At 52.3% G+C, this 25,937-nt stretch overlaps 12 protein-coding genes across 12 annotated transcripts; 5 read left to right on the top strand and 7 right to left on the bottom strand.

Moving 5' to 3' along the window:
• Positions 1-83: 83 nt before the first annotated feature.
• On the bottom strand, positions 84-1,833 carry ACET3X_001765 (uncharacterized protein; the record flags this gene model as incomplete). Its single annotated transcript, XM_069447092.1, has 4 exons — positions 84-1,099; positions 1,164-1,331; positions 1,392-1,598; positions 1,662-1,833. The coding sequence occupies 4 exons, from the start codon at positions 1,831-1,833 to the stop codon at positions 84-86; spliced, it is 1,563 nt and encodes a 520-aa protein (XP_069312007.1).
• Positions 1,834-2,712: 879 nt separating this feature from the next.
• On the top strand, positions 2,713-3,429 carry ACET3X_001764 (uncharacterized protein; the record flags this gene model as incomplete). Its single annotated transcript, XM_069447091.1, has 3 exons — positions 2,713-2,724; positions 2,784-2,842; positions 2,889-3,429. 3 exons carry the CDS (start codon positions 2,713-2,715, stop codon positions 3,427-3,429), a joined length of 612 nt encoding a protein of 203 aa, XP_069312006.1.
• A 337-nt stretch (positions 3,430-3,766) lies between these two features.
• Positions 3,767-5,046, bottom strand: ACET3X_001763 (uncharacterized protein; the record flags this gene model as incomplete). Its single annotated transcript, XM_069447090.1, has 4 exons — positions 3,767-4,197; positions 4,249-4,815; positions 4,863-4,884; positions 4,933-5,046. The coding sequence occupies 4 exons, from the start codon at positions 5,044-5,046 to the stop codon at positions 3,767-3,769; spliced, it is 1,134 nt and encodes a 377-aa protein (XP_069312005.1).
• Positions 5,047-6,402: 1,356 nt separating this feature from the next.
• On the bottom strand, positions 6,403-7,656 carry ACET3X_001762 (uncharacterized protein; the record flags this gene model as incomplete). The annotated part of the gene is made up of 4 exons (XM_069447089.1): positions 6,403-6,686; positions 6,743-6,812; positions 6,858-7,348; positions 7,401-7,656. 4 exons carry the CDS (start codon positions 7,654-7,656, stop codon positions 6,403-6,405), a joined length of 1,101 nt encoding a protein of 366 aa, XP_069312004.1.
• Positions 7,657-7,947: 291 nt separating this feature from the next.
• ACET3X_001761 (uncharacterized protein) lies at positions 7,948-9,125 on the bottom strand (the record flags this gene model as incomplete). Its single annotated transcript, XM_069447088.1, has 3 exons — positions 7,948-8,443; positions 8,496-8,991; positions 9,038-9,125. The coding sequence occupies 3 exons, from the start codon at positions 9,123-9,125 to the stop codon at positions 7,948-7,950; spliced, it is 1,080 nt and encodes a 359-aa protein (XP_069312003.1).
• A 1,751-nt stretch (positions 9,126-10,876) lies between these two features.
• Positions 10,877-13,268, bottom strand: ACET3X_001760 (uncharacterized protein; the record flags this gene model as incomplete). Its single annotated transcript, XM_069447087.1, has 3 exons — positions 10,877-11,670; positions 11,730-13,124; positions 13,187-13,268. The coding sequence occupies 3 exons, from the start codon at positions 13,266-13,268 to the stop codon at positions 10,877-10,879; spliced, it is 2,271 nt and encodes a 756-aa protein (XP_069312002.1).
• Positions 13,269-13,614: 346 nt separating this feature from the next.
• Positions 13,615-14,528, top strand: ACET3X_001759 (uncharacterized protein; the record flags this gene model as incomplete). Its single annotated transcript, XM_069447086.1, has 3 exons — positions 13,615-13,675; positions 13,732-14,178; positions 14,233-14,528. 3 exons carry the CDS (start codon positions 13,615-13,617, stop codon positions 14,526-14,528), a joined length of 804 nt encoding a protein of 267 aa, XP_069312001.1.
• A 67-nt stretch (positions 14,529-14,595) lies between these two features.
• On the bottom strand, positions 14,596-17,261 carry ACET3X_001758 (uncharacterized protein; the record flags this gene model as incomplete). The annotated part of the gene is made up of 4 exons (XM_069447085.1): positions 14,596-15,569; positions 15,637-16,265; positions 16,653-17,191; positions 17,250-17,261. 4 exons carry the CDS (start codon positions 17,259-17,261, stop codon positions 14,596-14,598), a joined length of 2,154 nt encoding a protein of 717 aa, XP_069312000.1.
• A 979-nt stretch (positions 17,262-18,240) lies between these two features.
• ACET3X_001757 (uncharacterized protein) lies at positions 18,241-19,327 on the top strand (the record flags this gene model as incomplete). The annotated part of the gene is made up of 4 exons (XM_069447084.1): positions 18,241-18,623; positions 18,674-18,890; positions 18,943-19,071; positions 19,130-19,327. The coding sequence occupies 4 exons, from the start codon at positions 18,241-18,243 to the stop codon at positions 19,325-19,327; spliced, it is 927 nt and encodes a 308-aa protein (XP_069311999.1).
• Positions 19,328-20,079: 752 nt separating this feature from the next.
• Positions 20,080-21,600, top strand: ACET3X_001756 (uncharacterized protein; the record flags this gene model as incomplete). The annotated part of the gene is made up of 3 exons (XM_069447082.1): positions 20,080-20,251; positions 20,318-20,747; positions 20,805-21,600. The coding sequence occupies 3 exons, from the start codon at positions 20,080-20,082 to the stop codon at positions 21,598-21,600; spliced, it is 1,398 nt and encodes a 465-aa protein (XP_069311998.1).
• Positions 21,601-21,788: 188 nt separating this feature from the next.
• On the bottom strand, positions 21,789-23,822 carry ACET3X_001755 (uncharacterized protein; the record flags this gene model as incomplete). Its single annotated transcript, XM_069447081.1, has 6 exons — positions 21,789-21,881; positions 21,937-22,738; positions 22,789-23,059; positions 23,110-23,582; positions 23,641-23,721; positions 23,770-23,822. The coding sequence occupies 6 exons, from the start codon at positions 23,820-23,822 to the stop codon at positions 21,789-21,791; spliced, it is 1,773 nt and encodes a 590-aa protein (XP_069311997.1).
• Positions 23,823-24,012: 190 nt separating this feature from the next.
• On the top strand, positions 24,013-25,832 carry ACET3X_001754 (uncharacterized protein). Its single transcript, XM_069447080.1, has 2 exons — positions 24,013-24,327; positions 24,391-25,832. The coding sequence occupies exons 1-2, from the start codon at positions 24,211-24,213 to the stop codon at positions 25,636-25,638; spliced, it is 1,365 nt and encodes a 454-aa protein (XP_069311996.1). The 5' UTR covers positions 24,013-24,210; the 3' UTR covers positions 25,639-25,832.
• Positions 25,833-25,937: the final 105 nt, after the last annotated feature.

Below are 25,937 nucleotides of genomic sequence, written 5' to 3'. Positions count from 1 at the left end.
CGGAACCCACTTCGTGAGCGCCAACTGCAACGTCTTTTCCCAGAACCGTTGAGTTCAGATGCAGCCACCACGATACTTGTGACCTACGCTTTCTTCTCCGGCGCCTCATGAAGCTCGGTGACGTTGCCTTCGTGGCCCATGACCTTGGCGGTGGTTGCAGCGAGTTTCTCGCGGTCCTCCTTCTCACTTTCGAACAGGAACGTGAGTTCCTCCAGCGTCTTTCCGTATGTCTCCGGGAACAAGAAGTAGATGAAAACGATCTCGCAAGACAACAAAGCAATATAAACAAAGAGGAACTTCCAGTCAAGGTCTTCAAGTCCGATGGGGTTGGTGAAGGAACCCAGCATGACGGCGCAACGGTTGAAGAGCTGGAACCACGAGAGACCTTTGGTACGCACGTAGTACGGGAAGATCTCAACCATGTAGACGTAGGTGAGAGCGTTGTAGGCGATGTTGTATGCAGGCTTGTAGAGGAAGATCATGACAAGCACAGCGTAGCCAGTTTCTTTCGACCCAGTTATCCGGTTGCGGGCCTGGGCGATAGTCCATGCGGTATATACGCACAACAAGCAGCTAGCACATAGCAAGTACATCCTGCGTCGTGGGAATCGAGGTGTGATGGTCGCCATGACAAGTGCCATGAGGAAGCCCCATGCTTCGGAGCCGACGTTGTAGCGCACCTGCGTGTGGCTGTCTTCGATACCAATCTTTCTCAGGATAGGGACAAGGTACTGGCTGATCAAGTTGTTTCCGCTGTACTGAACAAAGATGCCGAGTCCGGCAGCGACAAGGGCACGATGTCGCATGCCTTTCGATTGGAAGAGTTCAGCCCAACCACGTTGTCGCGACTCGTTCTCCAACTCCAAAGCTTTGCGAATCTCGGCAATCTCAAGATGAGGTAGCTCGGCAGAAGCATCGCCCTCTGCATGATATTTGATCAATATCTCGAGGGCTTCTTCGCTGCGGTCTTTTGAGACGAGCCATCGGGGACTTTCCGGCACTGTGAAAGCGAACACGATCTGAATGACAGATGGAGCTGCCTGAAGGATGGAGGGAAGGCGCCAGGACCAGTCGTTCGGGATAAGTAGCGTACGTACGACTAGAGTTTGGTACCCAATGTCAGTATATTTCTCACACATGCCTTAAGGGGAATTATGCCCTACCTATACCTGCACCAAGTACGGAGCCTACTCCAAAGAAAGCGTTGAAAAGACTTCCCAAAAACTGCCGTTCTTTAGGATGACCTAACTCTCCAAGAAGGGCGGCACCGGAAATGATGGCGTAAACGATACCATGACCTAGAAAGATTCTGCTAAAGATGAACATCGGGACTGGGTGAATAGCAGTCAGGGCTCATTGTTCTGTTTATCAGAGCGGACTAAGGTACTCACGATTCTGCGACAAGCCCTGCATAATTGCTCCGATGATCATGATAGTAGATCCAAGGACGATACTCTTTCGTCTTCCCAGATGATCTGAAACGAGAGCAACGAGCGGAATACTCGAGATAGCCCCGAGGTTGTAGCATGCAACTAGCAATCCCAGTTGGCCTCCTTTGGGGTGGTTGAAGTAATTTTGCCAGTACTCCAGAGCTTGCACTAGGTAGTAGATAGAGGATCAGCACGCGTTACGCTAGTAACACCTCAGTGACAACCACTTACTTCCGTTCATCATGGAGCTATCAAACCCAGAAGTAGACTCGATGAAAAAGCAGAACGGTACCAGCAATAGGTAGAGACGCCGGAGATTGGGTTTGTTCCACCATCGTACAGTGTCGGCAGCGACGAGGCGCTCGATGATACCATCACCGGGACCTGCAACTGTTGGAGCCATAGCTATCGGAGAAAGCGAATACTCGAGCTTGTGTTGCTCTGATGTTGATGTCTAGCATGCCACTTTCACAGTTTACATACCCGAGGCCAAGCACTTTGTCGGTTTGACAGACCGTCGAACCGACCAGGGAATACATTTCCAGTATCCCTTCGCCTTGGCTTTGCGGGGTTTGTGCCCGACGGCCTGGTTGATCGCATCCTTTACCATGAAGCATGACCGTTGATCACAGCAGATACGGATAACTCCCTGAGCTAGCGTGCAGTCGCCAAGTGTGGTCACTCTCTGGTTGGATATGTGATGACTATACCCTTAGCGAAACGGATAAATATCGCATCACGGGTGGCTCCACCTTCTCACAAACCCGGGCTCAAGGTCCAACTCATGTTTGTAGATGTGTGTACAAAGGCTGGAGACAAATGACCCGACGCCCGACGTCACCTCAACGCTAGCTGGATTCAGCGCGGTCCGTGACAAAACAGGCAAGGTTGAATGCGGGGAATTTCTTCTGCCGGTTCGTTCGCGTGTTCTCTGGCTTTGTTGAACTTTGCAGCTTTGTGAGTCGATCGGCACCTCTGGCCTGGTGATGGGCCTGAGGCAGTGATGGAGGCTGGCCTAGGGTCTACGATTAGAAGTCCGGCCGTGAGCTGAAGTGTCGCATCTTTCAGTGGCTGATGCAAAGACCGTAACAAGAATAGAGATGATTGAATTGAGACGGGAGGGTGTTGTAATTGACCAAAGGCGTAACTGCGTTCCTCCTGTCGTTGTTTAGTCGGAAGGATGAGGGGGCTGGACGGGGGCAGAATTAGGGGCCGAGCACAGATCACCACGCCACACCTTCCCAAGCTATGCACTGCGTCATCGCACCACCATCATCCGAGGATGGCTGAAGCGGTGCGCAAACTTGTCCAGGATAATGGTACACACACTGATGTCGCAGTCCGGAAGTTCAGCTGAATGCCATTGCATGTGAGAACTGCAGAGCGAAGAAGTGCAAGTGCGACCGGAAGATGTCGGTAACTCCATACCAGCTGCGGAGCTTCAGCTAACCACCACAGCCCTTCGTGCACTCAATGTCGAACTTCGTCGCTGCCATGCCATTACCAAGAGGGCGGTAAGAGAGGCCTTCCGGCTGCATACATCACTGCTCTTGAGAAGCGGCTTGCGGATACCGAGGCTGCACTCTCCGCTGCTCTCATCGCGCTCCAAACCCAGAGCGCCATACGATTGACGGATGGTGCAATATCGCAAGCTTCACAGCCCCAACGCTCAAAGGCTGAAAAACTCGAAGAGTGGAAGCGCTTATCTTTGCACACAGACGAGCAATTGGTCGCGTGGCTTCAAGCACGGCATCCCGACCGCGTAGCCCGAGCGACATCTCAGCCAAACCCCAGCGAACCCATATTTCCCTACCAAGCTCACAATACGTCCAAGGCAACGGAAACACGACCCGATAGTAACACGCGTCCGATTCGCGAAGCGCATGGAATCACGGCGACCTCAGCGTCAGCCATCGAGCAACTACGAGAGTGCAGCATGCCTGCAATGCCGAACGCACCGCGAGATTCATCTACAAAATGGCGAGAGAACTACTTCTGAAAATAAATTGGAGCATATTCGTCACACATGAAGGTAGTGAATCGGTATGGTCATGCTGTCGGTCGGTTCGCGACACGAGTCGAACACCGAACATATCAAATTGTTGACGGTATAGTAGCTCCGCTTGCTACTGTGTGTGTCAGATATGAAGGATGAACAGCCGAAGAGCGTCGAGGAGATTACTCACGCACCAAGTGAGAAGAATCTAGCACGGCTAACATAATGCTGTGAATGGCTTTGCTGATGCAAAATACTTCGAGGACGCTCTAGATCACGATTCACGGTCGGAAAGGCCCAGAGAAAACGCAAACCCATTTTTATTGCGCGATTGAACCCTCTACTTGACTTTTCGAACACTATCAAGCACTCCGCACCTCTTCACCCAACTCCTTGCACGCTTTCCGTAGATGTACATTGGGATCGTTGTCAGCGTAACAGCAATGGTAGTCCCACCAACAACAAAAAATGCGTCCCTCACACCCTGCCCCGCGATCCAGTCATTCACATAGAACGTCAGGCCAAACGCAAAGATATTCTTGGTGAAGTTCATCATGGCAAAGGCCTCAGCGGCCTGCTCGCGGTGGCAGTCAGACACATACGTTACCACCACGGTAGTTCCCATCTGAATACCCAGGTTGATGAGACCCATGCAGACAATCACAGGAATCGGCCACGGGTCTTGGTTGTGAAGCGATTGGCCCCAAGCGAAGAATCCGGTTGCAGTGAAAAGCAGGTACGTCACCATCGCAGGAAGACGGAATTCGGGTTCTTGTGCAACTGTTAGCTGTTTGAGACACATTTCGAGTGTATGAGACTCACCGAAAGTACCATTGTTGCGCGCCGACATCAATTTCGCTACCCCATCAATCATCGGACCGGATACCAGAGTGGCCAGTAGCGACGCGACGAATGCTGAGAGATTTGTTGCGCCAACTCCACTAACGGAGAAACTATATGGTGGAGCGGAGAAGATCTGCGACAACGTGGTGGAGATCAAGATGAGCCAAGATATGCAGACCGTGTAGGGCAAGGTAGCCCACATTACTACAGGGCTCATGATCACGGCAAATGGTCGCAAGAATGTACGCCAAAATGCGACAGGATCCCAATAACCGGACCATGGCATAAGAGTCTTGACGTAGGGGTCGGCACGTTCCGAAGAATCGGGCGCATAGATAGCGTCGTCTTTGACATGCTCGACGGTCCGCTCCTTCTCTATCGTATCGGTTTCTACCGTCTTGGAACCTGTATCAATGTTGATGACGTTGTGGCGGTGGTACACGGTTTCGGGCATGAAGAAGATAACGAGGAGAAGCATGATGACGAAGGCGCCACCCATCGCGTGCATTGCGATACGGTAAGAGCCATATTGGATGACGACTCCAGCTGGGCTTGTTAGCTTCAGAACGCGAAATCTTGCTAATCTGCCTCACCGATTGGGCTCGCTAGGTTTTGCTGCTCTGATTAGCTAGTTGTAATGCAACATGCGCAAGGCAAACCTACAATACCACCGAGGATACCAAGATTGAAGATGGCCATTCGAAGTCCACGCTCGTGTACATGCCAGATGTCTCCGACCGATACTGGAACGAGTGCTTCGAAGGGTGCTTGGAACATTAGCAAAATTCTCCTCGGACCATATGTGGAATGGAACATACCCATGCAGAACCCTTGGAAAGCTCTGGCTGCTACCAGAGAGGCAAAAGTAGTAGATTCTGCGGCCCAGAAGCACGACACCGTTAAGCCCAGCGTGGTTATAAGATAGATTGGCCGCCTTCCAACCTTCACAGCCAATGTATTCCACAGAAGGCTGCCGATCGCGATAGCGACGATACAAGAACCATTACAGCCTATGGAGGGATCACATGTGAGCTCGATGCCTCAATGATATGGATCTAGGGTATCGAGCTTACCTAGTGCGAATCTCTGTAAGGGAACGTCGAATTGCTTTGCCAGTGGTACGAAAGCCGGCGTCAGCAGTGGACCTGCGGCTGTGAAGTTCACCATTAGCTCAGTACATGGTATCCAGATTTCGCACGCTTACCTCCTACACAACCCCCTCCGTACACAATGACGAGAGTAAACTATTCGGTCAGTACAGCCACTCTGAGCAGTCTTGAGCAGGATGGCCTACCATCTCCTTCTTCCATCTTGGCCAATTATATGGATCGTTTGGTGAATCAGAGGGTTGCGGCACGAGTACAATTTGCCCTGTAGCATCATGCTTGAGCAATCTATGGTCGATATCAGTCGTGGTTTCGAGATCAACACGACCAAGCTCGCGTAAGGGGGCGGTTCCCGGGACATGTTCGAGTTTGTAATCTTGCAAGATACCCAGCGGCATGGTTGCTCAATCCTCGCGTGAGCGGTTACGGTAGCGACGGTTATTTGGTCGATGCGCAATCTAGATCTTGCAGCGCGTAGATGGAATATGCGATGCTAATGTGTTGGAGATGCAATGGGTACTGTAATATGGGTCCTGTGCTACCCCACGGCGGTTGTCTGGGGATATGGGCAATTAAATTATGGGGTGCGGGGAAGGATACTAAAGATTAGGTTCGGGTTGGTTACTCAAAGATACACTACCGCGCTTCGCAGATGACAAGCACGGTTCGGCGCGATGTTGCCAATCGGGATGCTGGTCCATCTTGGCTGTCTTGGATGATGGACTGGGAAAGGAATGGAAGAGATCGGCCGCGACTCTGCTATTAAGTTTTGACTATTCCTTGGATTTACATGGATACCTTCCCCAAAGTTTTCGATTGTGCATAAAAAAGTAAACAAGCATACATGCATCAGTGGCTGTATAGGCTGACAGTTCCTGGCTTCAAGTTCTTGTGAATGTCCGCTTATCGCAGTGTCAGCCGGGACCGAAACTATATCGGCCACATGCCTAGTTCCATAACGAATTATAAGCGGGATGCAGGTCCCCTGCAGCTATCATTTCCATGATACAATGCCAATCCTGGCTCTTCACCGACCTGTACTGTACATGCTCTCTAGCTCAGCGCAGACTGCATCAGTCACCTCCTTCGTTGACGCTTTGCCTCCCAGATCGCGGGTCGCAATGCCTCGCTCAGTGATGGCTTCTACGCTCTCCATCAACTTCTTTGCAGCTTGCTCCTCGCCCAGCCATGCTAGCATCTCAGACGCCGTCCAAAAGGTTCCTACTGGGTTTGCGACACCCTTGCCAGTAATGTCGAAAGCCGAGCCGTGGATTGGTTCGAACATGGACGGGTTTTGGCGTGTGGGGTCGACTGTTGTCACTTAGCATAAGCAATGTGCATTGCTTGTGGGAATGGAAAGTACGTACGGTTGCTGGTAGGAGCGATGCCAATGGAACCGGCCAATGCCGCTGCCAGGTCCGAAAGAATGTCCGCGTGCTTGTCAAGTCAGTAAACGTGGAGGAGGAATGTTGTGTTACTCACCAGATTCGTCGCTACTATCGTGTCCAAGGATTTCGGGTCAAGAACCATCCGGCACGTCATGGCATCGACGAGCATTTTGTCGCACTTGACGTCAGGAAAGTCTTTCGCAACTTCAGCAGCGATCTCATCCCACATGACCATGCTGTTGCGTTGCGCGTTGCTTTTGGTGACGACCGTGATCTGCTTTCTCGGTCTGCTCTGAGCTGTTTCGAAGGCGAAGCGTATAAGTCGTTCCACGCCATGACGAGTAAAGATGGAAACCTCTGTAGCGGTCTCCCATTTTTGTCCTTTGTGCGATCGGCCGCCTTGTCCAGCATATTCACCTTCAGAATTCTCTCGGACGATGACCCAATCCAGATCACCATGCTCCGCGTTGCGCAGGGGCGAAGATGTTCCTCGGAAAATCTTGGTCGGCCGTACGTTCGCATATTGCTGGAAGGTCTGGCAAATCGCAAGCCGCAAGCCCCAGAGGGAGATGTGATCAGGCACGTCTGTGAATGGAGTCAGCACATTGATCTGTAAAGCCCAGTATCTCACACGTACCTGGTGCGCCCACCGCACCGAACAGAATCGCATCATGCTTCTTGAGTTTTTCTAGTCCTCCGTCCGGAATGTATTGACCAGTCTTCTTGTAAGTCTCAGAACTCCAATCATAGTCTTCGAATTGCAGGTCGAATGTGCCATCCAGTTGCGCCAATTTCTGCAAGACCTGGACACCAGCATTGATGACTTCGGGGCCAATGCCATCAGCGCCCATGGTCGCAATCGAATGCGTGCGTTTGTTTGCGCTTGAAGACATGTTGTTGACTGGGTAGAAGGCAGAGATTGAGAGTGGGCGTGGAAATCGTAACCAAATGGATTGGTATCTTGAGATGCTCTACGCGTACTGTCTTTTAAGCCGCGATACTCCGGACTAAGAAACACCACCTCGAGACTTCTAGCATTTCCTATGTTGCGCGGTTGAGGCTAATCCCGCCACTGTGTGCTCCACTTGGGCAAGTGCGGGGAAGAACCGGAGAAAGAAAGTCCGACGCCTCGTTATCCATTACGGTAGCGCACAGCGTCCACCTGAAATCGAAGCTTGCTATCATTAGAAATCCCAGTGTTGCTCTTGGTCGAACCAAAAAGGTATGTCAAAACCAGAGAAAGGATCCAAGCCGCTGGAGTACTCAAGAGATGAAGCGTCGGCACCTTCCGCTCCGAGGAAGACATTCCAGTAGCTATCGTTTTCACTAAGGCCAGTTGCATCTTGCGCCGGATCACTCGTTGCAGTAGACTCGAATCCTGAATTGGGTAGCTTGTGCAATGGATCATGGTGAGGAGCGATGCCATTCGCCATTTGGTCACCATTCTGATCTAGGGCATCGTCACGGGCAGGTTCATTCACGACCGAACGTAGACTTGGATCGCCCTGATAAGTGATAGATGCGTCTCCGGAGACGTCGGGCTTGTGTCTATCAAGAGCAAGAGCAGGCTTGTGCAGTATTCGAGCCCGTAAGTCACGAATGGCTGCCGAGCTTGCCTCAGGCCATGCGCTGCCGCGTCTCGCAAGATGTTGAAGTATGTCGAGGCTTTTGTCCGCGAATCTTTGTTACATGTGTCAGCAGGGATATGCTATCTTGAGTGTGGCCCATTTACCTCACGACAACGTTGTGAGCGATACGGCTCTCGTGAGCAGCGTAGAACAAGATAAAGGTACTGATCCATACAGCCCATGTGCAAGAGGGCCACAGCAAAGCTAGTCGACCATTATTCGCTCCGATACTGGGCTTGGTCTGGATAGCGCTGTGTAGAGTCGTGATGATGTTACGCGCAGAATTGATGCACTGTTGCAAGGCAGCGTCGTATGCGACGTCTTTGCGAGAGGTGGCCAAGACTGGACGATGCAATGAGATGATCGACTCGTGCCTAAGCAACGTCAGGACAGTAGTCGCGTAGGTAGAGGCTCCGCATTGGCTGTCTGGATCCATGTAGTCCTCAACATCGTTCCACCACTGACTCAGCTTGGCTGTGATCGACGTGGCTCGGTCGGGATCGTTCTGAACGTAGTGTAACGACTTGTTGCGCAACTCTATAATTTCGCCGCGTAACCTGGCTTGCTGCGCAAGAAGATGCAGCAGACGCAGTTTGATGCCTGTGAAACATGAGCTAGACCATTGCCACATCGAGACCAAACTTACAAGGCTCAATTTGCGTCTGCGGATGGTTTTCTGCTAAGGGGAAGCATACGTCGATATCGTCATCCTGCAGGCCGAGTGGGAGGCCCATGGACTGGGAAATGAACCGATCGATGGCATACAGTGACCAGAATACACGTTGCCGAAGCTCTCTTGCACTCGCCGTAAAAGCCGAAAACCTAGCTGGGCAGCGATGAAGGCCTAGCTGCACTGCCATGCGCATGATGAGTCCTCCGATGCGTGAGGCTGCGTTCAAGCGGAGCATGGACACTAGAAAGAGCTGCACACTGAGAGCGGCCTGCAGCGTAAGTATGCTTGTGGGACGTGAAAGAATCGCCCGGAGGCTATCGACAGCGGCATCGTACGATGGAAAGACGATACAGGCAGGATATGGAGTGTATTCATGTCCGGAGGATTGTCGATGGTCTGCAAGCGAGATGGACATGATCGATCGAATTATCACCAGATCAAGGTTTTCCGAAGCATCACGTTCGGGAAAGCCGTTTTTTGAATAGCGGTCGAAGTATTCTAAGACAGTCGGAGCGTGTAAGAAGGGGTAAAGCGTGTGCCAATTGGCAAAATAGCTCCCAGAAAATGCGACGAGGTCTTGGAATGATATATGAGATGCCTGATTGGACGCGATTTCAGCGTCTCGCCATAACAGCCCAGAAGAATTGGGTTGCACTAGAGGCAGATGATCGTCTTCACCTGGTACGATATCGCTGCCAGGCGTTTCTGCGGTAGTACCGGTAGGCACTGTGGACGGTCGAATCGCACTATACACCGACCTGATGAAGAAGATTCCACTCGCGCTGCCGACAAAACCTGGGAACTGATCGTCTGGAACGCTGCGCATCAAGCCAACTTCGCGAGCGGGCTGTCCCAGTGTTCGTTGTCGCTTCGAAGGTCGGTGTTCCTCCAGGGGGACGTCGGATGGCGAAAACCTATCCTGATTATGTTCCATGACTGCAACCGCGCCCAATGATGTCAAGGACTAAGTTGCGAGGTGTATTGGGTGACTGTTGTTGCTGGCCTGATATGGTTGTCGAAGGCACTGGTCTTGTTACATGAGGGCGGAAGCGGTGGTAGTCGGGTCGTGCGCCAAAGCTGTCTGCAAGCGTCGTTCATTGTACTCAACCCTATGCTTGATATATGGTTTGCGTACTTCACCTCAAGAACACGTGCAAGGCGATCGCAATAGAAACGATGGTGATGGCTGGGAGTGGAGTGGGATTTTCCCTAGGTAGGTCCAAGCGGCACAAACCGTGCGAACCTCGGCGCAGTTCTGCGGCTGATTTGGCGTGTATTGCGCGTGCCTCTGCACATTCAATCACGACTCCACGCATGGCGACGCCCAAACGATGTCTTCGGTGATGCTCGATGCCTCTAATAGGCGCCAGTTGCCACTGGAGTGCGCGACGCGTGTGAGAGGTGTCGTTGCAACAAGAGCCGAGTTGATCCCGCCCTTCCGCAACATGTCACGCCCGCCATGGAATGAGCAAATCGAAGCGCGATGCGCACCAGACAATAGACACGGAATTTAACAGTCGCGATGAGAGCAGACGTGCCAATATCGCAGAGGGCGAAGCAAATATAGCCATGGTTATTGCTCATTAAACTTATTGACTAGGTAGGAAGACAGCCCAAATTGAAGTGGGCAATATCAGCCTTACCAGGTGGTGACGCATATGGCAGAGCCCCGGCACCTCGATCAGATCGTACCTGGAGAAACCCCGTGGTGACTATCCTTTGCCACCCTTTGCCAACCACCGACATGATGCGCACGCTGCTAGAAGAGTATCTCGACTCGAGAACAATGGGGAAAGGAACTGGATCTCTGGACTAAACCAGCTTTGCAATGTATTTCTCTAAACTCAATCCTAAATTAACCACAAACTGCCATTGCGTGTTGCCGCGAAAGAATCGTGACCAGATATTCAGGACAGCAAGACCAAGCGTGTAGGGCTCACTAGGTACAGCTAGGATGCTGTCGCCCTCTTCCACATCGTCAAAGTCAATCACCGCATACGCCTCTTTGATGATGCACCGGACCCAGTGAAGGATACGATGCTCTGACCGCGACAGCATGTCGTCCCGGAATGGCCTTGGGATAGAGCATAACCACTTGCCGAGGAATATAGCGCACTCGAAGCTAGATATGGCATGCTGAACGCTCCAAAAGAACGCTTGGCTTCGCGCAACTCTGTCGATTCCTAATCTGACAGGTATGCTAAGCGCATGTGTCGAGTACAACAGAGCCGACAGTAAGTTGTCATTGCGTTCAATATCTGGAACGTTGGCTAGACCGTCAGCTACGACTTCGGGGCTGCGCGACTCCAGGTGACGGTAAGGCCCAATATCGAGTGACAGGCGCACGTAAGCCACGACCAACAGTGCGCTTGATGTGAATGGGATTGGCCCACTCTCATTGTTGGGATCTAGCATGGATTCCGGAGTTTGTTGCCAAAGCGAAGTCCACGCGCGGAGAGCGCGACTGATGACATGCAGCTCTGTAGCTGATATTGTGGCGGGCGAGGTGGCGGGAAAAGACAGTTCTCGTACTACATGAATGCGCTGGAGCAATGCATGAAGAAGAATGTAGTTTCCGATTGGACTGGGTATCGGATGTACAGGTTCTGAGGCATGTCAGTCAATCTTCAACCGTAGATGAGGAACCGTTGCTTGGATGGCTGACCTTGCTCTGCTGTGCCCTGCAAAAGTATCGATAACGCTTGTTGGAAGGGCATGTGATCCTCTCGCCCGTCCCGTTGTAGCGCAGACCATTGTGCGGCGCTGTTAGCTTGCCACACTGGTGTGCAGCAAGGCAATCGCAGATGCAGTTCGCTACTCCAAAGCAGGGGATGGATGTTGTATGCAATGCTATGCACATTGATATAACAGAATGCTACGAGCTTGGTACGTCTGGATGACTCGTGCTGCACCCATTGGTCCCACATTGCTGCCCTGGAAGTGGAAACGTTCCTGCTAGGTTCCTCTTCCTTAAGGCCGATATCTCGAAGTGTTTGGACCAAAAGACCTCTGAGTGCGAATGCTTGCTGTAGTAGATCTTTCCTTTCCCATGTCGCGAATCCCACCAGGATCAACAAGGTCTTCGCTAGATCCAGAGGCGACCATGGCCCTACACGTCTGGTGGTGAAATGCGCTTCCGGTGAGACTATATTTGTTGAAGCGATAAAGGCAAGAGTCTGTGGACCAAAGTGTGACTCTTCCTGCCGCAGGCGTTGGAAGACAATGGCTTTTGATACACGAAAGAGGCGTTCTGAGCTTCGTCGCTCGAAGCAATATTGTGCTCCCGCAGCACACATAGCCAGGGTCAGCTCCAAGGGCGAACACGACGGCTTGTATGTTGGCGCATGGATGAAAGGGAAGTGCGAGTGGAAGCCACCAAAGAATGCGGTGATATACCTAGTAAGTGTATGTCGAGAGGGTATCTGGAAATCGCAGATGGGAGAAGGAAAGCTCTCGAGTAGTGACACCAAGAAATTGCGATGTTCGTCCGTGACATTGTATGTTCCACTCCTCGTTCTCCTCTCACCATCATCTCTGTTTGATCTCACATTGACTTGATCGTCAGCTGGCGCCGATGGTAGCCATGTGCTGAAAGGTGTTCCAATATCTTCAGGACCAGGAGATGACTGTGCCTCTGGCTCCCGAGAATGCCGCCGGGACTGTTGATGATGCTCACCCAGTCGCATCCAGTCAAAATCGTACTCAGGCGTCCATTGGGCTGACAGTCCAACACCGTCGATGAAGTTTACAAAGTCGCGAAAGTCCTCGAATCCTTCATCGTTGTAAGGCGGCGGCTGCTGGAGCTCCTGGAAAGTCGGAGGAGGATGAGTATGCAGTTCGAGCTGATGTGAATGGGCTTGCGGGACGAGATGCGCCTCGGCGGCCCCTGCGCCGGGCACGTTCAAAGCAGAAGCGTCTATCGTCGTGGCAGTCTCGGTCGACGTTGTCGACTCTGCATCAGGGTTGCCGGCATGATGAGTGATGCGCCAATGCCTGGTAAGCAGGTCCCGCCTTGTAAAAGCTGCTCCGCACCGACACGAGTAAGGCTTCTCTCTAGTATCTATGGCGACATCAGTTACTACGCCACCGTCAGCGTGGAGTCGCTTATTTGGAGGCACGAACGTGTTCGGGTATGACGGATGAGATGCTCTGCTCGCTTGAAGCTTCTTGAGCAGTGACTACAAACGTGAGCGAGACCGTGCATGTGGTGAGAATTGTTGGAGATGGAATTGGAGTGAGGTGGGTCATTGACTTCACTTCTAGGTTTTGCCCTCGGCCAATTGAGTCTGAGGGGTAGATAGTGCCGTGCCTAGCGCGCCTTCTTCGGAGCACCCGTTCCGCTTACTCCAAGATAGCGGACCTCAACGGGAAGAGCTGTCAATGCATCCCCGGCAGGGCGCCATGTCGGTGGTAAATCTTTGCAGAGTACGGACACGACCGCAGCAAGTCAAACAACGAGCGCCTATCTTGGTCGATCGTGACGACGCTAGTCTTTGACCGCAACGCAGAAGAGCCAGCCCCTTGAGCACACGTAGTCGCAGGTCAGCAGAATGGCATCGCTTGCAAGACTACTCCCGGGTGTAGCAGTCATCACAGGCGCTGGAGGAACGGGTAAGCAGTTGCTCATCGATACGTTGTCTTCCTGCATACATACTCACGGCACACAGGCATTGGGGCGGCCGTGGCCAAAGGCTTCGCCCGATCAGGATGTTCGCGGATCGCAATCACCGACTTGAACCCGAAGACCCTTGACCAGACCAAAGCCGCCATACTAAACATCAACCCTTCAGCTCAAGTCTTCCACAGAGCTGGAGATGTCGCCGACGAAGCTTTCGTTGACGAGTTCAACGATGAGGTGTTTACTAAATTCAAAAGATTGGACTATGGAGTCAACTGCGCAGGCGTACTTGGGGGCGATGTTGTCAAAGCAGTGGACATGACCACTGAGCACTTTGACCGACTAAACGCTATCAACTACAAGGGGTCGTGGCTCAGCTGTCGCGCGCAGCTGAGGAACATGCTGAAGCAGAAGCCCCTGGATCAGCATCCCAAGCAACGAGGTTCGATTGTCAATATTGCGAGTCAGCTCGGTATTGTGGCAAGGCCAGGTGCTGGTAAGTCATTTATTTCGTGACATGTTGAACTCCGGATTGACGAGGACCCTACAGCTGCATATTGCGCCTCAAAAGCTGCCATAATCAACATGACACGTGCGAATGCCATTGATTACAGCGACGATGCTATTCGCGTGAACTGCGTTTGCCCGGGCGTCATTGAAACACCAATGACGACCACATCGCCGGCCATGGTGGAGGCATTGAAGCCGGCCATTGAGATTGCACCTATGAAGAGGATGGGTACGCCGGAGGAAGTCGCCGACGCAGTTCTCTTCTTGTGCTCGGAACAGGCGTCTTTCATCCAAGGGCATGCGCTCGTTGTGGATGGCGGCTACACAATCAACTGATCAACACAGTTCGCAATGACGATGGGATATATTGCATCTAAATATCAAAGATCTAAAAAGTATATCTTCATAGCTTTGTGGCAAGCTTTGACTCTTGGTCTGTCGGAATGCCAATCTTTTTCCAGTCGTTTGCCGACTCCCACGCAAAAGCCGCATCTAGTATCTTCTGCTCCTGCCACAAGCCGCCAACAAGCTGCATTCCAACCGGCAACCTGACTTCGGGATCGACACTCGAAGGAGAAAACCCAACGGGGAGTGACATAGCCGGATGGCCTGTAACATCGAAGATGGCGGTGTTGATGGTGATACCCATACTTGGCTTCAGCGCATCCATTGGTGCGTCCTCCCCGCGCTTCCAATCAATGTTCGGTGGCGCTACAAACGGGGTCGTTGGCATGACGATAAGATCATATTCTTCAAAAAGCTTTTCATAAGAGTCTCGGAGCTGTTGGGCGAGGTTCATCGTCTTTGCATAAAGACCCGGGTAGTTTTGCATGAGCGAGAGGCCGTTGATGATGGTATTTTTCGTGGACGGGAAGAGTTTCTGGAAAGTTTCGTTCGTCCATGGCTGCCTTGCTGCCTCATACGCTGTTGAAAAGAGACCTCTTCGACCGTGTGCATAGCCCAACATGTTGAGAGTACCTGCGATCCGCTGCTGGATGGTCCAGATAGCTGGTCCTTCTAGATGAAGAGGTAGCGAAACCTCTTCGACCGTAGCACCAAGACGTTCAAAAGACTGAATGGCTTTCCTTACGGTTGACCTGACTTCTTGATTGACGATTCGGTGCTCAAACCCTTCTTTGAGAACGCCAATCTTGAGTCCCGCGACTAAATTCTGGAGATCCTTCGAGTACCGTGTCGAACCGTGCGCTGGTGCACCAAGTGTACGATCATCGTAGTCGTCTTTCCCACTGATCGCGTCAAGGCATAATGCTACGTCGCTTACTGATCTTGCTATGGGCCCAGCGTGATCATCGATAGCGTCACCGCTAGATATTCCGGTGTAAGGGACTAAACCATGTGTTGGCTTCAGTCCGACACCTGTGTTTCCCAAAGTCAGCCCTGGACAACCGGATACTGCTATGCACTGCACCTATGGTATACTCACAGCCACAGAAAGACGATGGGACGCGGATACTTCCACCTTGATCGGCGCCTATTGCAATGTCTACAAGACCGCCGCCGACTACTGCGCAACCGCCAGATGTACTACCGCCAGCCGAGTAACCTCTCGCGTATGGGTTATGGACAGTACCTTGGGCCGAGGTAAAGGATGAGGTGGAGTTGCAGAAGTTCTCGCATATAGTCGTTCCCACGACGTCCGCACCAGCATCTAGAGCTCTTCTAACTACGGTGGCGTCGTCATCGGGTGTCCACGCGGGAATGGCGTCTGTTCCAAAGAATTGTGGCACTCCAGCTACTGCGACATTGTCTTTGAGACATAGCGTCTTTCCTTTCAACAAGCTTCCTTGCGGATTGCCTCTTATGAGGAACTTGTGGGCCCAAGCGTTACCAAAATCCTGCTCGTCTGCTGACGGTCGATGTATATGCTCGCGTGGATACTTTTCAGTATCTGTCCGTGCTGTATAGTCGGGCAGTTGTAGTATGTGCTCTGCAACGTCATGAACAGCAGCTAATAGCTGATGATAATCCTGGGATTCGTTTGCTGGTATGCCATTGGTAACACCGATGCTTTCCAACACGGCTTCTGCGTCGCCCACAGCCACCAGATCCTCACTTGATTCGTGTCAGTATGTGCTCTATGGAAATAGTGCCGTTGTTGTTACTGACTTTAGAGGAGAGTCAAAAAAGACAGACATAATGGTAAAGGCCGATGACTGAAAAGATACAAGCAGATGCTAGGCTTTGTGTTGCTATGGGACAGTAGTGTACATATTGATGTAGAGGAAATACTTTTACGTACTATGTAGCCAATCGTGTGTAGGTGGGTCGGTGGTTCCACAAGTCATGCTAACGCGAAAGCTCTCCAAATAACCCCAACTCGTGGCACGATCCGCCTCAACCGCTCCGCGGCAACACTTGGCACCCATGATTTCCGCGTAAATGGAATCTTATTGCTTGATATTGACGACTAATCGGCCTTTCATCGATGCATGCAGATACCTGTCGACGAGGCTGGGAATTTCCGAGAAGCCTATGACGGTCAAATGCGACGAAATTCCGTGCTTGGCCACCACTTCGAGCATCGACTCGACCTCCTCAGCACTAGCGACATAGCTTCCCTTGATAGTAAGCTCATGAAATACCATGGCTTCCGAGTCGAACTGCCACTTGTCTTTCGGTAGTCCCAGCGGGACCATAACACCACCATTGCCCAGTTGCTGGAGGCACCAGGCGTTCGCTTGTATCGAATCGGTACACACTACGATGCCTGCGAGACCTTCGCCGGAAGTGAACTCTAGTATCTTCTGTTCGGCGTCTTCTGCGGTTGAGTCCATGACTAAATCGGGCCTCAAGTGCTCGGGCAAGTCGAGCGCAAGCTGACGACCTTCGTCACGGTTATCCATCGCTATGGTCCTGTATCCAAGGGCTTTGGAAAATTGCACTCCAAGCTGCCCAAGACCTCCGATGCCTACCACCGCTACAGCGTCGCCTGGCTGGACCTGGGGACTAAGTTTTCGCAATGCGCCCCATACTGTCGCCTTTTGATGATGTTAGCCATGGTGTCTCGCTTGCGATCAGGATATCAGGTCAACTTACTCCAGCACACATCAAAGGCGCCCCCTGTTCGAAAGAAACTCCGCTGGGGAGGTGGACAGTGGTTTCTGGGTCGGCCAGCATATATTCTGCGAATGCGCCATCGTGTCTGAAGCCAGCCACGATTCGTTTCTGACAGAAGCGCGGATCAGGACGTTTGGATCTTCGTGGGTGCTGGCGGCATCCTGCGCACTGCCCACATGCATTTTTATAGTTCAAAACACCCACGCGATCTCCGACCTTCCATGAACCTTGAACGTTCGCGCCGACCTGAACGATCTTGCCAGCAGGCTCATGCGATGGAATCATTGGAAGTTGTGCAGGGAATTGGCCATTCCATACTTGCAAGTCAGAGTGACAAAATCCAGCTGCGTAGACCTCGATGAGGAGGTCATGATCTCCGCACTGAGGTGTTGCTCGCTCACATAGTTGATATGATTTCTCGTACTAAACGCCTTTGTTAGATGGGCTTCCACGAGTTCGTGTGACGTCATCATACCTCTACGATCTGTGCTGCGCGCATCTTGTCACGTATATTCGGAATGAATTACGAACGTACTCAAATGACTGTGCTGCATCACTGGGTTCAATGCCGGTGTCTTCGTCATCATAGCTTCATGCAATTGCTTGTCCCCACACGTAGGACCGAATTCGGATGGAGTTGGAGTTGGAGATGTGAGTTGGAGTTATTGGGGTCGACGATAAGACGGGACTGATAAGCGAGCGCGCCGTTGTGGAGGCAGGGACCAGCTGCCACGTCCAATGACGAAATACACAAGCCGCCGCCGGCTCCAGCACCATTCTATCTGCTAATTACCCCGCGATGGTTCTCAGGGTCGGCATCATGGCATTAAGAGGAAGTAATGCCGGATCAACCATGTGGTCTTGGTGCTTCCACACAAATCCGGCTGACAGTTTCTGCCATTGACCTCGGAAACCGATCCAGTACCTTGATCGACAGACCACCACCATCTTTCCTCACAACACAGCTATCATGGGCAAGAAGCGCGTTCTCATTTCATATGGTGTCGATGTAGATGCGGTATGTGGATGGCTTGGGTCGTATGGCGGAGAAGACAGCACCAGCGACATTTCACGTGGCCTGTTCGCTGGCACGGTCGGTACGCAGCGCCTCTTGAAGCTGTTCAAGAAGTATGACATGAAGACCACATGGTTCATTCCAGGCCATAGTTTGGAGACATTTCCAGAAGACATGGCTGCGGTACGCGACGCTGGGCATGAAATAGGTCTCCACGGTTACAGTCACGAGAACCCCGTCGATATGAGCATGGAACAACAACGGGACGTGCTTGACAAGACATATCGCATGTTGACCGAGTTTGCTGGCAAACCTCCAAGGGGAAGTGTTGCGCCTTGGTAGGTCGACGGAGGCAATCAAACTATGCGCCATGCTGACTTTCTTTGAGGTGGGAGACGAGCCGCGAAGGTGCCGAGCTACTCCTTTCTTATGGCATCGAATACGACCACAGCATGAGCCATCACGACTGTCAACCTTACTATCTCAGGACTGGAGACTCCTGGACCAAGATTGACTACGAGAAGAAAGCCAAAGATTGGATGAAGCCGCTCGTTGCCGGCCAACAGACTGGTTTGGTTGAGATTCCAGCAAACTGGTATCTTGATGTATGTATGGTCAGTGGTACGATATAAGCTACTTGCTAACAGATGACATTAGGATCTGCCACCTCACATGTTTATCAAATCTTCGCCAAACAGCCACGGCTTCGTCAACGCACGAGACACCGAGGACCTATGGAGAGACCATTTCGACTACTTCTACCGCGAATACGACGAGTTCATCTTCGTAAGTTCCGACTGAGGTACACATGTGTTGTATTGGCCGATCTAACGCGACCCTCTAGCCTATCACAATCCACCCTGACGTGTCTGGGCGACCACATCTGCTCTTGATGCACGAGAGATTGATCGAACATTTCAAGAAGCATGAAGGTGTGGAGTTCGTAACCATGGAACAGATGGCGGATGAGTTCAAGAAGAAGAACCCACCACCCGAGGGAGCGCTCATGCCGGCAGAAGCAGGGCTTAAATTGAAAGAGTAGCCAGATCCTCGAATCGATGCAACTACCAACTATCTGATAATGCTTCTTTGAACGATTTTTTCATAACAATGATATCCCAATTGCATTGCAACCGCCGTTCAAAGATTGACTGGCAGTCGATCAAACACAGCGATACCACTCATTCGTCATTTCTGTGAGATAGGTAGATCACGGCAATGCACAGCCTAGCCCCGCGCGAACTACTTTCCAGAAAACTAACTTCGCCCGGGAACCGCAATCGCTGATGCAAAAATAATGACCTGCATAGTGTACACTAAAGATACCGAACCCAACCAACGTACTAATCGCGACTCCAACTACCAGCCAAGACAAACCACAAGCCCTCCAAGCCCCTCAGCTCACAATCTCCGCAATCAGTTGGAGTTGCGACGACCCCCGATGGGCAGGTACCAAGAGGCTGGGATATCATTGGAGACACCCCTGCGCCTGAGTCGCGTCGGCGTTGGAGTCGCCAGTACCGCTCTATCGCCACTATCAGCCTCCAAAACAACGGGGCTTGTGGATCCCGCCAGCCCACAATGCCCCGGATTCCAAGATACCGCTGTGCTGATACCACGCGGGTTATCGACTATCAGTGCGCCGTGCAAGGACAAGGCCTTTGCATGGCATTACATGCACGCTTGGATATATATGTGTATATATATATATCGTGGCCAAAGTACCGACAGATTCGTTCATCGCTCGGACCTAACAACGGAGTCTGACATTTGCTGTCTGTTGCCACCGCCAACATGTCGACCGAGAAGCAAGACGACATCATTGCGCCAGCGCCGAGCACCAGCTCGGAGAGCATCAACGGCAAGGTCGATGTCGAAAGCGATGGCGAGATCTTCAAGAGGGGAGAGGGGTACGAGGATTTCCGAACGGTGCACTGGATCCATACGTCAGTCATCTTCCTGAAACGTAAGTGAACATGGCCCAATCAAATGACTCTATGATCGTCCTGTACTGACAATAACCGTGTTATAGTCATCTTTGCAACCGGTGTCCTCACCATCCCTAGCGCCATGTACACTCTTGGCGCGTTTCCTGGTGCTATCAATGTGCTCGGATGGCAAGGGCTCAACACCTGGTGCGCACTGGTGCAGGGCCAGTTCCGCAACAACCACCCGGGCTGTCACTCCATTGCCGACATGGGTCAGTTGGTTGGTGGCCGTGTCGTCAAGGAGATCAGCGGCCTGCTCTTCCTCGTTGCGTTCATTATTGTCGGTGCCTCCGGTATGGTCGGTGTATCAACGGCCTTGAACGCATTGAGCGAACACGCACTTTGCACAAACTACTTCTCCATCGTCGCAGCGATCATGATCGGTCTCTGTGCGAGTGTGCGCAAGTTTGAGAAGCTGTCTTGGATCACCTGGGCAGGTTTCTCATCTGTCTTCATCGCTGTTTTCATCGTCGTGTAAGGCATTCTCTTCCCTCTTATCATAAACGACCATGTAAGCTAACACGTACGCAGCGTCGGAGTAACAACCCTTGACCGACCAGCCGCTGCTCCTCAATCTGGACCCTACGACTTCGGCTACCACGTCATCAGCAACCCAACCTTTGCCGCTGGCATTACAGCTGCCTCGACCATCTTCTGCTCCGGCGCAGGTACATCAGCCTTCCTGCCCGTCATGTCCGAGATGCGCAACCCGCGCGAGTACAGCAAAGCCGTAAACTGGTGCATGGGCATCGTCACAGCCGCGTACCTCTCCTTCAGTCTCGTCGTGTACAAGTGGTGCGGCAAATGGGTCGCCTCGCCCTCTCTTGGTAGCGCCGGACCCACAGTCAAGAAGGTCGCGTATGGAGTCGGACTGATCGGACTCTGTGTCAGTGGGGCGCTCTACGTACACGTGAGTGCCAAATACGTCTTTGTACGTATCCTGAGGAACTCGAAGCATCTACAGGCCAACACGCCGATACACTGGGGTACTTGGCTTGGCTGCGTCAGCATCATGACAATCATCAGTTTCGTCATCGCATCTGGTGTGCCCATTTTCAACTACCTGCTCAGTTTGGCGGGAAGCATTGCATTTGCTCCTTTGGCGCTGGGGCTGCCTGGTTGGCTCTGGATCTACGATCACCAGGATTACTGGAAAGGCAACTGGTGGCAGAAGATCATGTATGCGCTGCATGTTATCCTGATTGGCATCTCAATCTTCTTGACGATCGGTGGCACTTACGGCGTTATTGTGCAGATCAAGGACGCATACCGAGATGGGTTGATTGATTCTGCTTTCTCTTGTGCTGATAACAGCAACTCGTCTTAGTTAGTTTCCTTTTAGTTTAATGTTCATGTTCGTAGTTTGGACGCCGTATGAAAGATACCCTCGGTCAGCACCGTAATTCAGAAAACAAATCACTAGCGAATACTTTTGCATCAATTCTTGTTCATTTATCAAGGCTGGTAAACTCGTACCAGTACAATAGGCCACGGTGACTAATGAGCGATTCACACTCATACGATTGGCTTCTCCTTTGGGATAAGGCCAACCATCTCGAGCATCAGGGCTGTAGAGTTGATCAAACCGTAGAAGATCATGGGTATCACCTGTGATGATGTCAGTATATATGATGCCCGACTGTGATGCTAATCCTGAACTTACACCGAAGAAGAGGTTCCCCAGAATACCTCTGCGGAGGATTGTCTCCGCCAACTCAGTCTTTGTGATTTCAGGAGCAACGTCGCTCTTGAAAGGACCGACAAGCCTGTAAAAGGTCACAAAGCTCGCTCCGAAGCAGTAGACCAAGAGCACTTTCAGGCCATGGGCCATGTACAGCTCGCGCAGCCCAGGGGCGCCACCAAAGTCTTTCGCAAGGGTACTCATGTACGCGCTATGATCGACGCCGTATTTAATGCGAGAGGTTTCCTTGGATAGGAGATGGTAGTGTGGGGGGTCGGTAGGCAGGGCCATTTTGTTCGTGATAAGCGCCGTCCACCACATGGCTTGTTGTTCAGCAATTGGAGGAATGGCGCCAACACCGGGTCGTACAAAACCGATGAAGGATATACTGGTGTCTGCTGGCGACACGATGTTGCGTATGGTCGCGTCAGATGCCGTCGGGTATGATTGATCGAGGAAGTAGAATGACTGCTTGTAGCCAGTGCAGTAGACTACGCAGTTGGGCCGTACCTCTATGTTCTTCATGCGCCTCCAGTCTTTTCTGTCTGGTCGCTCTTCGAAAATCACCCTGCCTGTTTCGTCTATCCGCTGGGGGAATGTGCATGTGTCGACCCATTTCTTTGACTGCGCATCTTCGGGTGGATCTACGTAGCCATTACCAAGGAAAGCAAGAGGGTGCTTCTCTTGATATGGCCGGTTCAAATATGGCATCGCTTTGCTACTCTTGTTTAGGAACACGAAAGCTCTGCCTAGGCGATCATGTGGTAGTGCGCCAACGTGCTGACTATATCAGGTCAGTGTGTGGTCGGTCGCCATGGTCGGGTAAGAGCTCACTTCATGCCTGCTTGAGTACCGGTCAAGAACCACAATACGCGCTTTATGACAAAGTCCGACACGAACCAACGGAAGCGGCTCGCAGCTATCGCACGATGCACGTAGGCTGTCTCGAAGAGGTTGGTAATGAGGCCGTCAATGGGCAGGCCTCCTTTGAACTGCTTGCCGAAAACCTTGAATCGCGAGAGGGCTTTGGGGAAAGACAAGAATCCTGTTCTGAAGCACATGGTGACCGAATTGGCATCGCCCTTCATGGCCTCATAGGCGACATCTGGGTATGTTAGCGTATACTTATCACTATATCTCCAGCACGTAACATACCCATGGCAGTCTCTCCGCAACCCATGATGAGCACATCTTTGCCCGCAAGCTGCGCCCGCTTCTTGTATTGGGAAGAGTGGAATGCTTCGCCTTTGATATTCTCGATACCAGGGATTGTAGGAACGTTGGGCTCGACATGCAGTCCAGTGCATACAGCGACGTGAGAGCAGTCGAAAGTGCGCTCCTTTCCATCACTGTTCTTATCGACATACCTGACACGGTGCTTCCATTTCTGGTCGACGGACTTGGCTATGCGTTCGATTTTGTTGACTCTGCAGCCCATCTTCATGAGGGGCTGCAAATCGAACTTGTCCACATAGCCCTGCAAGTACGCAACGTATTGCGGAAGCGAGATGTGGTCAGGTGCTGAAGGTGGGAAGCGGTGATCGGAGAACGTCGTTAGTTGCTTGGATGATACCAGCTCGGCGTTCTCGTAGGCGCGGTAGTGGAAAGTACCTCCAATGTTGTCTTCGCTGAAGGGTGTCAGATCATGTGATGGGTGGTCGACCCAGATTAGGTGAGTATGCTTACGCTTCAAACAGGACAGCCTCTATCGGCTGCTCAGGTGTCGAAGCCTCGAGCAGCGTCTTCAGAGTTGTCAATCCACCGGGGCTTGAGCTTCATTAGCATGTGATGTCCAGTGTTTGGTAGACGGCGTACCCAGCCCCGATAACGGCGACTCGCATAGCGGGGAGTTTATCGGTCCCTGACATGTTCACAACTGGCAGACTCTGACAATGTCTACGGTGGTTATACGGAGGGTTGTGGTACAGAGCGTGGAGGTGGCTAACGCTGCAAGGCACGCGGTGGTGACGCTTGGTGGGCCAATCATCACGTCGCAATCTGACAATGACATCAAGACAGGACGCGCGAAGCCATGGGTTGCATCTGTTCCTCAATGCACTTTGTTCTATTCGAGCCTAGCCGCCGCGGACCAGCAGTCGCCCGTTGTCGATTAATGCCCGTAACGATGGGGAGACGGACGATACCTGTTCTGAGACTGCGGCACAGCAGCCGAGGCCAGACGACGATTTCACGTCATGTTTTGCTAGCCAATATCACGATAGCTCCCCACAGCTGAAAGCCCTCCTCTGTGCCAGCATGGAGCAAGCGCGCGAGAGAGTCGCAGTAGTAGGGTCCGGCCTCGCTGGGCTTGTGACTGCGAACTTGTTGTTCCACGACATCCGCCAAAGATATGCCGTTAGGGTCTTCGAGTCGGTAGGGACGCCTGACGCCTATGCCCACATTCTTTGTGCCGCCCACTGACAAAAGTAATTCTAGGGAAAAACCCTTTCCCTCGACGCCGCCTCCATCTCCCTGCCCGACGCTGCCGCCAAGAATGCTTCGACCCGCGTGGACCTGCCCATGCGCGCCTTTGCCGGTGGCTACTACAACAACCTCAAAGCCCTGTACGACCACCTGCGCATATCGTACCACTCGCAACCATTCCTCTTCGAATTCGCCGTGAGCCGCGATGCGAGCTCCGGGGCTGTCGCACTTGATCGCCGCGACACGTCGTACTTCACACACGCATCCAACCTGCACCAGATTGCGCCCCGCGCCAGCGGAGTCAGTCTTGTCTGGTACCTGACGCAATTCCTGTACCTGGCCTTCTCGTACGCGTGGTTTACCTTCTGCTGCGTCTTTGTCGGACCGAGAGAAGCCGAGACGTTGCAGCAGTACCTGGACCGCACGTATTGCCCGCGCTACTTCACCACCTACTACCTGCTCCCTCTCTTATCGAGCGTGTCCACCTGTCCCCACGATTCGCTCCTCGCCTTTCCCGCCAGCGACATCATCGGATACAAGCGGAGGACCCATGGCGCACCGCACTATACCGTATCAGACGGCGTAGGAGGGGTACAGGAACGCCTAGTGAAGGGTATCGACGTTACCCTCAATGCCACCGTCACGGCCGTGGAGCCTCTCGAAAAGGGTGTTCGGATGTCGTGGTGTGGTGGGTCGGATGCGGAGAAGACAACTGAGTACTTCGATAGAGTGATTCTGGCCGTTGCGCCAGACGTCGTGGGCCGCATCTTCAGACCCCTCCAACACCACATGCAGCGCATACCAACAGCCGTCGTGGAGAGCGTCGTCCACACAGACTGGTCAGTGCTGCACGGGAGCGACCTCAACAGCAAGGACAGGAAAGGCGCCCAGCTCATCCATCTCAACACCTCCACCGCCGATACGCCCGTGACCGAGTCGCATCATGTCCAGCCCTGTGGTGTCGTGGTGACAACCTGCCCTTTCACACCTCTCGAGCAGCAACACGTAGCTCAACGGAGCAAGTTCACACGCGTTCTCCGCAGCCCACAAAGCCAGCGCATCGTCAATGCCATTTTCGACAACGGTTCGAAGTTCAGTGCCGACGATAAGTCAGTGCCGCGTTGGAGGAACGGCGAGGACAATATATGGCTGGTGGGCGGCTGGTGTTGGGACGGTATGGTCCTCCTAGAGGGCTGTGTTGTATCAGCCATGCGGGTTGCCGATGCACTCGACGTCAAAGTGCCATGGAGGCATCAATAAACCATGAAAAAGCTGGAGTCACTAGTGTGTACCTTACTGCTGAGCAACACCTAGATTGGGTCCTATAATACTGCTGGATACAACAAGCTTTCCAAAGCACGGTCGATGGTCCGATAGAGTAGATACCCAGAAGGCATGATCACATGTCCATTCCATTACATAGCGATTGCATAGACTTGAAGATGAATTTGAAGCTTTCCAAGATCAAAGCGTGCAGTATGTAGACTTCTCAACTTGCTATCATATATCATCAGCTCGTCATACATGCTCGCTCAAACCAGTTAGCGTCATTACTCATG

The sequence above is a fragment of the Alternaria dauci genome, chromosome 1 (assembly GCF_042100115.1).
Source record: "Alternaria dauci strain A2016 chromosome 1, whole genome shotgun sequence".
Lineage (NCBI taxonomy): Eukaryota > Fungi > Ascomycota > Dothideomycetes > Pleosporales > Pleosporaceae > Alternaria > Alternaria dauci.
Note: the sequence above shows the minus strand (reverse complement) of the source record. Positions and strands in the feature narration are given on the sequence as shown.

What these genes read in the sequence shown, in the direction of transcription:
- ACET3X_001754 (XM_069447080.1), top strand. Translation starts at nt 24,211, where the DNA reads ATGGAGCAAGCGCGCGAGAGAGTCGCAGTAGTAGGGTCCGGCCTCGCT. An exon ending in CCGTTAGGGTCTTCGAGTCG is followed by an intron (nt 24,328 to 24,390) that starts GTAGGGACGCCT and finishes AAGTAATTCTAG; the next exon opens with GGAAAAACCCTTTCCCTCGA.